A 16497-nucleotide genomic window follows, 5' to 3' on the forward strand; every position below is an offset into this window, starting at 1 on the left:
GAGGGGCCTAAAGCCCTGATTTGCTCAGACACCTCAGGCCCATCCCAAGGGAGGAGCCCGAGGTGCCTAAGATAATCAGGGACTTCCTTAGGGAGGAATCTAAGGAAGTCCCTAATTGGTTCAGGTACCTCGGGCTCCTCCCTTGTGCATCAGATGATGCATCAGGGCGTGGCCTAAGGCTGTCATTGCCACGCAGGAGGCTGGAGGAGCAGGAGTGACTGAGCATCCCTCCTGCTTCCAACGTTTCAAGGTACTGGGAGTGGGCGTCCACTGGCAGGAGGGAGCAGGCATTCCTCCTGCTGTTTGTTTTGGGGTGGGATAAAGGAGCGCCGATGGCAAGAGGGAGTCGGCGTCCCTCCTGTCATATTTTTAATCGCTGTAGGGGGAGTGCCGATGGCAGGAAGGAGTCGGCATCCTTTCTGCTATTTTTTTTAAAGCGTTGGGGGGAGGAAGCTTCTCCTGTCACTACTGTCAGGTCTCTGCCCCGACTCAATCGCTCACTGAGTGATTGAGTCGGGGAGTTTGTATGCAAATGATTTGCATGCAAACTAAATAGTGAATCAATCCGTGTTTGAAAATCAGCCAGAGAATCAACCAACAACGATTGAGTCGCTATTGTTAGTGAATCTAGGCCTTAGTGCCCTTATTTACATCTATACTACATTCTCCAGAGGGGGAATGTCACAGACTTGTCCAGAGTCACAGAGATAGGGACACAATTCAAATTAAATTAAGAACTAAGAATTAATATCTGAGATAGGATCCTGTATTCTATGCAAAGAAATGCTTGTAATTTACCACTGATAATTGCTGGTGTCTGCCTCGTCCCTTTTCTGAGAGCAGTGTTTCTGATAATCTGTTCATCCTGACTGTCCTCGTCATCCATTGCTCGGCATTGGAAAACAAGTCACTGCAAGAAACAAGAATTATGTGAGAGTCTTACCCTGTATCACCAAGAAACCAGAACTGCATGAAAACCACCTCTACTTTTTAGATGGGAGAAAAAATTAGGATCTCTTTCTGGAAGACACTGGCTCATCTTACCATGTCAGCATCCATTTAGCTCAGGGATCTTAAAGTCCCTCCTTGAGGGCCGCAATCCAGTCGGGTTTTCAGGGTTTCCCCAATGAATATGCATTGAAAGCAGTGCATGCACATAGATCTCATGAATATTCATTGGGAAAACCCGACTGGATTGTGGCCCTCAAGGAGGGACTTTGAGATCCCTGATTTAGCTCAATCAACTTTTTTCATTATGGACTCCAAATAAAATACTAGAATATTAAAAAAGTACTCTTCACATTTATGCTAGGTACACTGTCCCATCTCTTATGTTAATGTCCCAATTAGCATAACTATTGATGTTCCATATGGAACAAAATATGTTCAATTTTCTCTTTAGACCAAAAATCACTTTTAAAAAAGGATTATATATTAAGATCATCCAACCTAGACATTCAGATTAGAGAATGACACGGTGACAAGAACATAAGAAACGCCTTCACCGGAACAGACCAAGGTCCTACGTGGTTCCTACATAGCTTGGGATTCAAAATCAACTTTCCCAAATCCCAACTTCAGCCCTCTTAGAATCTACAGTTTATCGGAGCTGTTCTGGACACTATCCAACTCGGTGGCAAGTCTAATGCGCGCAAGACAAACGCGCGCTGACAAATGCGCGAAGACAACTCAGTGCATGACAATTGAGCGAAAAGTCAAGTGAGCGCATAGACAAATGAGCGCTAGACAAGAGCCCAGACAAACGAGCACAGAAAAAAACCGTGGACAAATGAGTGCAAAGACAAATGGGAGCAGACAAATGAGCGCAAGCCTAATGCAAGACAAACACGTGAAGACAAATGTGCGAAGACAACTCAGCACGACAATTGAGCGAAAAGTCAGCTAGCGTCTTTGTGATTGGTTTCATCGGAAGAGCCTGCCCTCCCTTCACTAGCATCTTTGTGATTGGTTTCCCTTCAATAGCATCTTATTGATTGGTTACATTTACTCCTTTTATACTTGCTCCGAACAGTCCACCATCCTTTCGCTGCCTGACTGTGCCTGTTATATAACTTGCTATATAACTGGTATTTTTCTTGCGGGGATTTCACTCGCCAAATTCGGATTTCACTGCGACACTACTTAAAATTTTCTTCATTAGCAAGGTATATTTATATTTTCATTTACTTTTTATATAACATTGCGCGCAAATTTCGGTAGCTCAAGTTTCGTTCAAAGTTTCGGTAAGAGATCCCTGCATTAAGATCCTGCACGCTATTGTTTGGTGACGGGTGCTAAACTTAGAATAATGTAAATAACAGAACTTAATGAATGTTAGACTCCTCTAGAAGGCATTTGATTATGAACTGGAAGACAAGAGGGATGAATCGGGTGAGCTTGGATCAGAGGAATATATACTATAGCACTATAACAGGGGTTGTCAAAGTCCCTTCTTGAGATCAATGAGGGACTTTGACAAAAGCGCATGGCCGGCGCTCGCTTGTCTTGCGCTCAGTTGTCTTGCGCATGGTTGTTATGCTCATGCTTTTTACTAGAAATCATTCGCGCTGAAGTGTCTTGTGCTCAGATGTCTTGCGCTCACTTGTCTTGGCGCTCGCTTGTCTCGTGCTCACTTGTCCTTTCGCTCACTTGTCTTTTACCCGTTTGTCCTCGCGCGCAACTGATTATGAACCATCCAACTCAGAGCATTCCTTCTTCAACAACGTCTGGATGCTCTTCTTCAGTTCTGTCACACAGTGTCTTCCCGCTCTTCACTCTCAGCGAGACACATGTTGGTACTACTAGGTCACATGGCCTCCACAGTTCACATGACTCCTTTTCCCAGACTTCACCTCAGAATTCCTCAGTGGACCCTGGCATCTCAGTGGACGCAGGCTTCCGAACCACTCTCTCGACACATTACACTTTCATTGAGACAGTCTCTCTGCTGGTGGATGCTCTCTTCCAATCTCTCCAGAGGTTTGCTGTTTCAGACATCCCCTTATCAGAAGGTCCTCACGACAGATTCATCGACCTATGCTTGGGGGAGCTCATCTCGACAGTCTCTGTACTCAAGGCCACTGATCCAGCATGGATCGTCAGTGTCACATCAATCTGTTGGAACTCAGAGCGAGCAAGAACGTGCGCTGGTAGGGCTAGTCTCATTTAGGGTGCTGATCTTAGACCAGAGGGCCACCGCGTGAGCGGACTGCTGGGCATGATGGACCACTGGTCTGACTCAGCAGTGGCAATTCTTATGTTCTTATCTTCAATGCTCTCAAAGCTTTTCAACATCTTCTTCACGACCAAGAAGTCCTCATGTGGCAGGCAATATGGACCCCACTTCGCATGTGGAAAGCTAACTTAAAGCAAGACTCTGTTTGCTGGAACTGTTTGAAAGAGGAAGGAACTCTTGATCATATGTTATTTCATTGTACTCTAGTCCGCTCTTTTTGGACCTACGTCTGGAACACCATACAATCTATTACTAACTGCTCAGAAGAAATCTCTATAGACATTGTAATCCTTCGCTCTCAACACCCATGTTTCACACAATCAAATTGTCCACCCAAACTCATTGATACCATGTTGGTGACTGCCCTCATGCACATTCTAAAAAATTGGAAATCACCCTCGCTATTAGATTATACCTTTTGGTGGAACTCTCTGAGTATGTATCATAGATTTGAATCCTACGCATATGAGAAGAGAGTTACATTCCGAACCTGCATGAACTTGAAATACAACAAATCTCCATGGTCATTCTTAGATTCCTATGTACGCTCATCTTCTTAGACACTCCTGTTATCCTTTTCTTCTCCTCTCTTCTCTCTTTCATTTTTCTTTCCTTTTTCTTTACTGCTCTCTCTCATCTTTATCTTATATATCCCTTACATACATTTTTAATAATTTGCTCCTATACAGTTAAACATAGATTTATATATTTTATATACAGAAAGCTTTATTTTGTTTCTATGTACTTTAAATGATTCTTGTATCCTTTAAAATACTTAATAAAAATTATTGAACTTAAAAAAAAAAAAAAAAAAAAAAAAAAAAAAAGAAGTCCTCATTTGGATGGACAACCAAGTCCAATGAATGTGGGCCTTAGACCCCGCCCCTGATGTACCTGAGCCAATCAGGGCCTTAGGCCCCCTCCCCGTGCATCACATGATGATCAGAGGAGGCTGAAGGAGCAGGAGGGATTGAGCACCCCTCCTGTTCCCAACCTAAAGATACGGCTGATGGAAGGAGGGAATGGGCATCCCTCCTGCTGGTTTTTTTCAGGAGTGGGGGAGACATTTGCCGGCAGGAGTGAGTGGGCATCCCTCCTACTGGGGGTTTTTTTGTTGTTTTTTTTCCTTTGGTGAGCTAGGTTCGATGGCAGAAGGGAACCATAAGGGAACAAAAAAATTGTTACCTGCTGAAGCCAACAGGCCTTTAATGAATGCTTCTTTGGAGTAGATGTTCAGACCCCAAATACTGGATACACTAATTGTGCGGGTCAGTGATGGAAATATGCTGTTGACACCGACAGCATTTCTCAAACACGCTCAATGTCTTAGACATGGAAGGGAAAATTTGAGCGGCTAAGTTAAATCCATTTTTTTTATGAAAAAGAAAAACCACCGCACAAATCGAGACCCCAGATCTCAAAGAGGACTGAGGAAAATAAACAAAGGGAATGAAAAGTTTTTTTCTTTTCCCAAGACTAAAGAAAGAAATATGAAGAAAAATAAAACAAAAGAACTTATGAAACTATATTTCACAATCAAATGCAATGAGGGAAGGCAACGCAGCACTAGAAAACAATTTTTTCACTCCGCGGAAAACGAAGAACTGAAGTACTGCAAGCCCTCATCGGGTGGGAAGGCACTCAAACATTGCCGGTGCAGGCAGTCTAAAAGACTTTTCAATGTCCATACTGGGCTCCAGGGATGATATCGCCCACATGTTAGAATATGCTGCCTGCTTGTCCTAGGATAATATATTTTACAGAAAGAATGGTGGATACATTACACCTCCAGCACTAAAACAATTGGCTTTTAAGTGAGCACGAGATCTATAAGCACATGAAGTGCCACATTTAGACAATTTGATAATGAGTACTGGGACTCTCAAAATGAATGGCAAAGTGCATAAAAGAAATATCATTTGTCCTAGTGGAAGCACAAGTGACCTTGGAGCCAGTCAACCCATCTGGCAGGCTGTAATTTGTTAGAATTAACTAGCAGTTAGGTCAGTTTTGCACAACAACTTTTGTTTATTGATTTTTGCATATTTGCGGTATGGTTTTTATAATAAGTTTTTGTACTCAGTTTAGATTTTAGGATAGGCAGATTAGACATGTGCTAAATAAATAAAAATAAAAAGGATAGATTTTAAATTGATCATAAAAGGTGCCAATACTCAAAAATAGTGGAGGATTAGTCTAAGAATTAATGCAGTGGCCTGAGGTTTGATTCCCACTGAAGCTCTGGGCAAGTCACTTAACACTCCACTGCTTTAATTGTAACCAAAAACAGTTGGTATTATCAAATCCCATCCCCTTACATCTAGTAACAATATAGAAATTATATTTATTTATTTCAAGCACTTATTATCCGCCTAACACCTAGATAGTTTACAATAAAGACATCCACAATCACATAAAATGATACATATACAATCATCAAAACCAAACTACATAACAATAACAGCGACCAGCTACTCCTTCCTCTACATGAACACCTCTGGACCATGGGCTATCTCCCTTAACAGAATGCCTGCACAAAGAAATAAGTTTTTAACAATTTCTTAAACATTAGACTATTACCGTACTGCACAACTGCAAATGGCCTGGTATGGCATTTCACGTAGCCGGATCAGCCACTGAAAAAGCAGACTCGATTGTATTCGCATAATGTACCACTGGCATAATAAGCAGCAATACCATTCTGAATTCAAGAAAACCAGGGCGATCACCCAAAGCCCCACTTCCCATAACCAGACACAGAGCTCAATCATCAAAACAATCCATTTCCTTCTGCTGGCAGCAAACTTAAGACAGTAAAACGCTTACATCTACTGCTATAATTGCACAGAAAAATAATTGGGGAAGGAAAGCACCACTGTGCTTTCACTGTGCACCACTGTGCTTTCACTGATGGAGAAAGCAGCACAGTTATCTGAAGAACTGGGCGTAGAAGACAAACGGATGGTTAGAGAGGTGGAAAGTTTGTAACGGCATAAAATTTAAGAAGCAGGATGGCGAAAAACAAGACGCGGATGAGTTTGGTGCAGAAAGTTGGGTCATGGAAGTGTTGCCATCAGTCTTTGGTATATATCAGTGGTTCCCAAACCTGTCCTGGGGGACCCCCCAGCCAGTCAGGTTTTCAAGATATCCCTAATGAATATGCATGAGAGAGATTTGCATATAATGGAAGTGACAGGTATGCAAATCTCTCTCATGCATATTCATTAGGGATATCTTGAGAACCTGACTGGCTGGGGGTCCCCCAGGACAGGTTTGGGAACCACTGGTATATATGAACCGTATATACCAGTGGTTCCCAGTACCATACCCAGTGGGGGTACGGTAGAGAAATTAAAAAAAAAAAAACCCAGTGGGGGAGTTTTTTTTTTTTTGTTTTTGTTTTTGCTACGAAGCCATGTTAGTGGCTTTATCACACGCAACTTTTTAGCGCGCACTAACCCCCGCGCTAGCTGAAAAACTACCGCCTGCTCAAGAGGAGGTGGTAGCGGCTAGCGCGGCCGGCAAATTAGCGCACACTATTAGGTGCATTAAACCGCTAATGAGGCTTCGTAAAAGGAGCTCTAGGCCTTAGATTTATATACCGTATCATCTCCTGAAGTAGGGGCTCGACTCGGTTTACACAAGACTTCAATAAATAAGGAATCAGTTTAACTAACGTGAATTACTAAATAAAAGACAATTAACACTATTTAGTACCATTTCCCCAAAAGAGATTCTAGCCATTTAACCATTTTCACATGAACACTGTAAAATATGGAAATTATCTATGTAGCTCTTATATTCTTTGAATCTTCTTCTAGGACTATCAGAAGATGTTTGAAGCAAATGAAAACTGTGAGTTTTTGTCATTTCTGAAGAGGTTTAAAAGACATCAGTCCCCTCTCTGTTCTCTGCCTCCCATGCTTTTCCACTCTTTGCCTCACTTACATGCCACCCTTCTCAACTCGCTATCCTTTTTGACTTTCTCCTTCTTGGCCAATATTGACAACTAAATCCTAAGGTCCCAGGTCTCAAAAGTACCGAAAGCCACAGGCCTCCTATTTTATCTGCTACAGCCTCTACCATCCTGTTTTCATGAAAACTGCAAGTGCTAGAGAAGAAATAATTTGAGGAGGTGGGGGGGATTATGCAGAGAGCTGGAGCAAGCAGCTGCTCTCTGCTGAATGAGATTTGGGGCACATGACATGGCCACTTCTACTGACCAGTGCTCAGAATCTTACTTGGGGAGAACAGCCAAGGATTGTGTTGAGAACTCCTGCTCTACTGGCATACCAGATGCTGAAACAGAACAGCACTCCACTCACTGTCTATAGCAGTGGTTCCCAACCCTGTCTCGGGGGACCACCAGCCAGTCGGGTTTTCAAGATATCCCTAATGAATATGCACGAGAGACATTTGCATATAACACAAGTGACAGGTATGCAAATCTCTCTCGTGCATATTCATAAGGGATATCCTGAAAACCCGACTGGCTGGTGGTCCCCCAGGACAAGGTTGGGAACCACTGTCTATAGGCTTCCAGCTACTTGCTTGCCCAAGGGTTTCAGTTTATTAGAGATACTGAAGAAAGACCTGGCAAAACTTGAAGAATGGTCTGAAATTTGGCAGCTAAAATTTAATGCTAAGAAACATTAAGGTCATGCATTTGAGCTGCAAAAACCCATGGGAACGGTACAGTTTAGGGCAGGGGTGTCAAAGTCCCTCCTCGAGGGCCGCAATCCAGTCAGGATTTCCCCAATTTCAGGATTTCCCCAATGAATATGCATAAGATCCATTTGCATACACTGCTTTCATTGTATGCTAATAGATCTCATGCATATTCATTGAGGAAATCCTGAAAACCCAACTGGATTGCGGCACTCGAGAAGGGACTTTGACACCCCTGGTTTAGGGGGTGAAGAACTTATGTGCACGATTTGGGTGTGATTGTATGTGATGATCTTAAGGTGGCCAAACAGGTTGCATAGGGAGAGGTAATGCCAGTAAGAAAAAGGAGGTATTGATGTCCCTGTATAAGACTCTGGTGAGATCTCATTTAGAATATTGTGTACAATTCTGGAGGCCGCACCTTCAAAAAAAATATAAAAAGGATGGAGGCAGTCCAGAGGAAGGCTACTAAAATCTCAATCTGTATACTTTGGCGGAAAGGTGGAAGAGGGGAGATATGATAGAAATGTTTAAATACCTAAGTAATATAAATGTGCATGAGTCGAGTCTCTTTCATTTGAAAGGAAACTCTGCAATGAGAGGGCATAGCATGAAGTTAAGAGGTGATAGGCTCCGGAGTAATCTAAGGAAATACTTTCTTACAGAAAGGGTGGTAGATACATAGAAAAAGTCTCCCAGAAGAGGTGGTGGAGACAGAGACTGTGTCTGAATTTAAAAGGGCCTGGGTGGGATAGACACATGGGATCTCTCGGAGACAGAAAGAGATAATGGTTATTGCGGATGGGCAGACTGGATGGGCCGTTTGGCCTTTAACTGTCGTCATGTTTCTAGCTATGTTTCTATGATTATGGCGGTAGAATAAAGCTCACTTCTTCATATCTCCAGTTAAACATATGTAGCCAGTTGAGTCTCCTTTCCCACCTTTCCATTTCTCACAACCCTTTGTCTTCCTCCCTATCTTAGGCCTGGCTCACTGCCCCTCACTCTCCTGTTTCACACTTATTCTGGCCTCCCTTTCCTGCCCCTTTCTTAACTTCACCCTACATCTCTTCTGTTACCCTCTTTATCTCTCTCCATTTCTCTTCAAATCTTTTCTCCCTCCTATCCTGACTAGAAGTCCCAGAGCAGAAGGAGCCTCAGCCTCTATTTGAGTAAAGAGCCACTATTGTAGCCCATGGAGACCAATTTGAAGGTGCATACAAACACTCTAGACCAGTGGTTCCCAACCCTGGATTGAGCAGATTTGCATGTCTGTCACTTCCATTATATGCAAAACTCTCTCATGCATATCATTAGGGCTAGCCTGAAAACCCGATTGGCCTGGTGGCCCTCCAGGACAGGGTTGGGAACCACTGTTCTAGACCCCCGTGCCAGCATTTACATTTTAAAACAGAAGTGCTCATCTAAAGCAGGTCTCGACAAACTTCTTTAAATCCAGCTGCCAGTTTGTGAGCCCCCTCATTCTATAGTCTCCTTGTCTCAACTAAAATTCAAGAGTGGGGCATCTTCTCAGAGATCTGCAGTTGCATCTCTGGGCCCCTATTTACCAAAACTATTTCCATTCTGTCTTCATAGGAAAATAAAACTTAACAAATCAGGTTCCTTTCGCAAAGCTGCAGCAGAAGCCAGCAATGCTCTCCTCCTCTCCCTCCCAAAGCATGCTATTAATAGCATACCAGAGCTCCTCCTCTCAGTTGTGCCAAAGATGATTTGCAGTAGTCTCGATTATCCAATGTGAACTGGACTGAACCACTGTCAAGATATGTGAAAAGTCAGATAATACGGAAATCAATGGTAACCCCTCAAACAATGCATATACAAAGTCAGTAAAAACAGGATCTTGGGTCACAATGGTGCTGTTTTGCAGTAAGTGCAGGATCCCTGGTCCAAAACAAATTGTCTCAGGTATGAAATGCCCTCTGTGCTAGCCTGTAAAACAGAAAGAGAAGCCGTGCTTCTTAATGGCAATAAAATGACGTAATTGGGGTGGGGGTCTGTTGGATATGTCAGATGTTTGGTTTAGCAAAGATCAGATAATCGAGACTGGATTGTACTTCTCTCATCAAGCCCACAACCCTCTCCTTCCTCAGCCATCTCTTTCCCCATTCTCCTTTTGAATCTTATTCCTCCCCAACCCCACTTCATTCTACTTTTGAAACTTGCTCTTCTTCCACCCCTGTCCTCCTTCATTCGTCTCCTCCTCTTCCTCAACACCATCTTCCCTTCTTGATCCCCTTGTTTCAAATACATTCTTCTCTAGGTAATCTCCCATGCAGGTGGTCTCTTGAAGAGTAGAGCTTATTTCTCCCCTTTGCTTTGATTTCTTTTTTTTTTTTTCAGTTTAAATTTCCTCATCCCCAGTTCTCCCCTCTCTCCCCCCTCCTTCACCCCCCTGAATTTACAGCACTGTGATATATATATTCTGTTATCTTCATTTTATCATAATTTTACATTGCTATTTATTCCAAACAGGTCCTGTCGGACATTACCTACAAAAATGTACATCTTATATTTTTGCTCAGCAAATTGTATTTCTATACCACTGCTCTCTTTATTTCTTCTGAATATTTGCATATTGTATTTCGCTGAATGTCCAGCACTCTTGATTGTAAACTGCCTAGAAGTCGCAAGATTGTGGCGATATAGAAGAATAAAGTGATTATTATTATTACTATTATTATTATTTAACCTTCTAATCGTCTTTTTCCTCTTTCTTCCTCTCACTCTTTTCTCCTTCACTCTATTTTCTTTCTTGATGAATGTTCTCCCTTCCTCCTTTGTTGTCCCAATGCTCTTTCCTCTTGCAGCAGCTGAAACATCATCCACTCCGCAGCGTAACTCAAGTTTGTGTTATGCATTGCAGAAACTACAGACCTGAGATGAAATCTCTGCGCTCACTGAACGACTTCCATCTAGTACTACCTGGACCACATCAGGAACAACTTGAGTCCACACATTACCAAGCATTCTACTTTACAGGCCCATCCTCCTGGAATTCTCTTCCTCTCTCTATCCACAGTATTCTTTCTCTTAAGGAATTCAAAGTTGCCCTCAAGACTTAGCTATTCACCCAAGCCTTCTCATCTACTTAGCATGAGAACATGGGTTTCCGACACATTCATATTATTCCATGCAAAATCACTATCCTTCTAGCCCTGTCTCTACACTGTGTCTTGTGTGAGTGATATGTTTCTTTCCCATCTACATGATGGCGTTGTCTTGTGTGAATAATACGCTTCTTTACTATCTACATAATGGCGTTCTTTTCCTTTTCCCCCTAAAATTTTAGATTGTAGCAGTACAATAAATAAATAAATGAACATGCTGTATACCATACTATGCTGTATGACTTAAAGTTGAGCTGACACAGAAAAACTTTCAGCAGTAGCAGAAATGAACAATAGAAAGATAAAAGGAAACTCAAGGGAAGAAAATGACAGGTGCCTGAGATTTGTCAAGCTCTGAACTAGAGTCCCTGGGAGAGAAGGGGGAAAGCAAGAAAGTTAGAGTATGTGCACATACTCATTGTGGGAGAGTAGGGGGGAATAAAAGCCCACTCTCCCTTCAGCTCTTGCCCCATAATTTCTCACTAGCTTTGCACCATAAGAATAGCCTTACTGGGTCAGACCAATGGCCCATTCTCACGGTGGCCAATCCAGGTCACTAGTACCTGGCCAAAACCCAAGGTGTAGCAATGTTCCATGCTGAGGATCATACTTAAGACATTCAAAATATACTGAGGAAAAAATAAACACAAATATTTAGCAGGCTTCAATAAAGCAAAAGAAGGTTCAAACGTCCCTAGACAAAAGAAATTCAAGGGCAAGAGGTTACAAGAAGCTCGGAAAACTTTTTACTTAAAGACAGGAGATGACAGAATTCAAAAATGCTTTCATGAATGCGCAAAGCAGTTCCCTTTCAGTTATCTGCTCTTGAAGCTGAAGAGCCCCAACCCATTTTGCCTCTACACTTCTATTTTTCTTTTTTAACATTAGCCATTTCTTTCTGAATTGCTCACATTTTATCTGGGTTTGTTTTTTTCAACTACCCTGTCCATCGTCCTCTTCCTAACCGTTTAAGCCTCTGGACCTACACAATGCACGAGAGAGTGGAAGTCCGACGACATGAGATCGTGAAACTTCGCCTCGGCCAGGCCGCTCCTCCTACCTACATGTCCAAGGCCCCGACTCGTCCCTCCCTCGGCAGAGCTCGACCAGGCCAGGCCGCCGCCGCCCCCTCGCGCTGCAACTCCAACTCTCGGCGGGCCCGGGGAAGCCGTACGTGACGCAGCCGACGGAACGCGCAGCTCGCGCTCTAGCTCTCGCTCGCCGCAGATCCGGCCAGGCGCTGGAACCGGAAGAGAGCCGGGCTGGCGGAAGCGGAAACGTCGTCACCTCGCGCCTCAGGGAGAAGGCGGGGCTTGGCCACATGAGCTCATTCCGCACTCAGCCCGAGGAGCCCAAACGCTCCACATTTAGGAAGTTAGCTGGTTGCGCTCCCTCCGATGGCCATAAGAAAGATAAACTGGTTAGTTTCGAGTTGCCAAAATTACTACATCCAACCCACATTGTCCTTCAGACGACACACTCAAAGGCTCCCAGACCTGAGCGCCACTAAACAGGAACTCGAAACAAAGCCCCATCTCACGAAAAAAGCCAACTTGACATTGCCGCACACACCAGAAAAACTTGGCATCGCTCCCTCTGGTCAGACACCTTCAACATCAATTGGGCTCAAGGCAAACACAAACATCAACCCCAAAACCCCGACAAAAACAAATCGAACCCACCACATTCTGGAAAAAAGCAGACTTCGCAATCAAATCCTTTGACCCCCCCAAAGAATTTGTAACCCAATGGCGCACTCTAAGCAAAACAATCCTAGACGAGCTGGCACCAGTATACATGAAAAACAGAGTCTGCAGGCCATCCGACAAATGGTTCGACACCAGACTTTTCCAACAGACGACTGGAGAAGAAAGAACCAAAGTAGCATGGAGAAGCCTAATAAAACAATACAAGATCAAACTCAAGGAGAAACGAAAAGCAGGTAGGCTTGAAAGTCCAAGATACAAAAAAACTATTCAAAAAACCTCACATAACTAGCCCCACAAGGAAACCACCCACCCACTAGCAGACCACTTCAAAAACAAGATCACTACCATTAGGACCACCTTCAACAACACCCCGAGCCACCTTGCAACAGGAGAAGCCACTGCAGCAGACAGGACCTGGACCGACTTTCCATCAGTACAATGGCCTGACATGAACCAACTTTATAAACAGTACTGTCAAGCACCATGCGACCTGAACAACTGCCCCACATATCTGATAAAAATTTAGAGTTCGTCTCATGCAATGGGTACAAACTACACTCAGAGAAGGTCAATTCCCACAGGACCTTGGCGACATCATATAAATCACCCCAATACCAATATACGTTAAACTAATAGGAGGCCTAGTTGCACAATACCTCACAAACTACCTGGAAGACCACAACCTACTTCACCCCTCACAATCTGGGTTCAGAACCAACCACAGCACGGAGACACTACTAGGAACTCTCCTAGATACATCCCAACAGCACCTAAGCAAAGGCAGAAGGATGTTGATAATTCAACTTGATCTCTCCGCAGCATTTGACCTGGTAGACCACACTATACTACTACAAATACTAGAAGCCATAGGTATCTCAGGCAGGGTACACACCTGGTTCCAAGGATTCCTTAAATCAAGATCATACAGAGTAAAGGGGGAGAGTGGTGCAGTGGTTAAAAAAAGCTACAGCCTCAGCACCCTGAGGTTGTGGGTTCAAACCCCCGCTGCTCCTTGTGACCCTGGGCAAGTCACTTAATCCCCCCATTGCCCCAGGTATGTTAGATAGATTGCGAGCCCACCGGGACAGAGAGGGAAAAACCTGCTCGAGTACCTGAATAAATGCATGTAAACCATTCTAAGCTTCCCTGGGAGAACGGTATAGAAAACTGAATTTTAAAAAAACAAAAAAAAACCCATCTTAAATCAGACTCTTGGTCTAACTCCTGTGGCGTTCCCCAAAGGTCACCATTATCTCCAATGCTCTTCTACCTCTTTATAGCCTCCCCTTTATAGTCTAGATAAATCTACACATAATATCATTCAGCTACACAGATGACATCACCATTCTCCTCCTCTTCGACCCACCAGCCCCCACCTCAATAGAAAAACTGAAAAAAAAACACTAGAAACAGTGGAAAAATGGATGATAGAACACAGATTAAAGCTGAACTCAGATAAAACAAAATTTCTATTGCTTGAAAAGCACAAAACCCCATCCATAACAGAATTAGAAATAAACGCTACCAAATACCCAATACAGTCCACCCTAAAACTCCTCGGAGTGATGATAGATGCTGCACCATACAAGTTCAAATCAACAAGACCATCCAGAAAGCCTTTATAGTCATGCACAACCTGCGAAAAATAAGAAAATTCTTCGACAAAGAGCAATATAGGCTCATAGTCCAATCCCTAGTCCTTTGGACCTTTGGATTACTGCAACATCCTCTACCTGCCGTCCCCCGCAAACATGATAAAACAATTATAGACAGTACAAAACACAGCCCTCAGACTGATCTATTCACTAAGCAAATATGACCACATCACCACCGCATACCTAAACTCACACTGGCTACCTATACAAGCATCCTCCTAGTCCAGTCCAGACCAATGGGTTATGTCCCTTTAACAGCAGCTGGAAGCAGAGCAATTAAACTTTCTAGTGACTTGCCAGGTAAAGGTCTACAGTCTATGGCCCTATGGTTACAGAACAGAGAGTAGAGTCTCCCAGGAATCAGACTATGGTACTTCCCCTGGTGGCAAAGGGGTTTTCCTCAGCTCTATAGTATCAAGTCTTGGCTTCAAGATAGAGAACATAAGAATTGCCACTGCTGAGTCAGACCAGTGGTCCATTGTGCCCGCTCACGCGTTGGTCCTTAGGTCAAAGACCAGAACCCTAACTGAGACCAGCCCTACCTGCGTACGTTCTGGTTCAGCAGGAACTTGTCTAACTTTGTCTTGAATTCCTGGAGAGTGTTTCCCCCTATAACAGCCTCCGGAAGAGCGTTCCAGTTTTCTACCACTCTCTGGGTGAAGAAGAACTTCCTTACGTTTGTACGGAATCTATCCCCTTATAACTTTAGAAAGTGCCCTCTCGTTCTCTCTACCTTGGAGAGGGTAAACAACCTGTCTTTATCTACTAAGTTAAAAACACAGTGAAAGCTGCATACTGGACTCCGTGGAATGAGAGAGAAGGCCCAGGTGAGCCCCAAGTGGCCGCAGCCCATTCCTCTGAGAAGTTTTATCTTGAAACCTGCCTCCAAGTACTGGGAGTTGCAAGCCTGCCTCTGGGAGTTAGTGATAGACAGACAGTAATTGTAGTTAATGCAGGACGGATGGGAGAAGCCAGACTGGAAAAAAACACAGAAGCCTCCCTGAATTTTATTTTGTATCTAGTCTATACAGCTTCCACCCAAAACCCTTTTCTAAATGGATTCAGGCTGCCTTCACACTGAGGATAGTGAGTCAGGGATTTTCTTTATTGATTTGTTTCAGTTAGGTTAGTAGGTACCCTGGAGTAGTGCTGCTCGATTCAAGAAAAAAAAATTTAGATTCGATTCAGCCTATTGAATTGGTTTTTCGACTCGATTTTCCTGCCCAATTGGGTGTGTGTTTGTTTTTTTCAAACATCCTGGTGGGTTTATTTTACAGCCTCTTCACCCCCTTTGCCTTCTCCTAACCACACTGGCGCTGTGGTGTAAACAGAATAAACAAACAAAAAAGACTTTTCCTCTCTCTGTTAAATCCTAGCTCATGTTTGTGGTCTAACACCAGCTTTGTCAGGATACATGTTTCAAATCTGACATATTGTAATCACAAAACAGAAAATAAAATTAGTTTTTCTACCTTTTGCTGTCTGATCATTATTCAAATTTTGTTGGTCCCAGGCTCTGGTTGTCTTCTGATAACTTGCTTGTCAGGGTCTCCTTCTTTCTTCTTTCTCTGTGCTAACCATCCATCTGCCATTTCTGTCCTCCCCTTGCATTTCCCTTCCCTCCCCTGGAGGTGTGGCATTTTTTTTTTTTTTTTCGTCTCCATCCACAGATCCACCTTTTCTTAACTACCCTTTCATCCAGCATCTCTCCCTCCTTCCCCACCACCCCAGGGTCCACCATCTCTCCCTTTCTTTTCCCAACTACCCTACTATCCAGTATCTCTACCCCCCTCCTCCACAACATCCCTTGTGTCCAACTTCTCTCCCTTTCTGTTCCTTCCCTCCCTAAATTCCATTGTCCATCATCTCTCTCCCTCTCCTCTATTTTTAGACTCATTATTTCTTCCCCCCAAAGTCTGGCATATGCACATCTCTTTGAACCCCCCCTTCCCTCCCTCCCTCCCTCCCTCCATGTACTTCTACACTAGGGCCCCGCCCTCCCCTGAAGGCCTGTCCCCCCCCTTGAAGCCTATGCCACCATCCCTGGCCTGTCCCCGCTTTGAAGGCCTGTCCCCCCTGAAGGCCTATGCCACCATCCCTGG

The 16497-nt window shown here is 43.7% G+C and overlaps 1 protein-coding gene across 1 annotated transcript in view; it reads right to left on the reverse strand.

Moving 5' to 3' along the window:
* PHRF1 (PHD and ring finger domains 1) overlaps positions 1 to 12077 on the reverse strand; it is a 272305-nt gene extending 260228 nt beyond the window's left edge. Inside the window, 2 exon segments of the mRNA XM_033927921.1 lie at positions 799 to 910; positions 11943 to 12077. Coding sequence (XP_033783812.1) covers positions 799 to 886 — 88 coding nt within the window. The 5' untranslated portion in view covers positions 887 to 910; positions 11943 to 12077.
* Positions 12078 to 16497: the final 4420 nt, after the last annotated feature.

This window comes from Geotrypetes seraphini, chromosome 19 (genome assembly GCF_902459505.1).
Source record: "Geotrypetes seraphini chromosome 19, aGeoSer1.1, whole genome shotgun sequence".
Classification (NCBI taxonomy): Eukaryota; Metazoa; Chordata; class Amphibia; order Gymnophiona; family Dermophiidae; genus Geotrypetes; species Geotrypetes seraphini.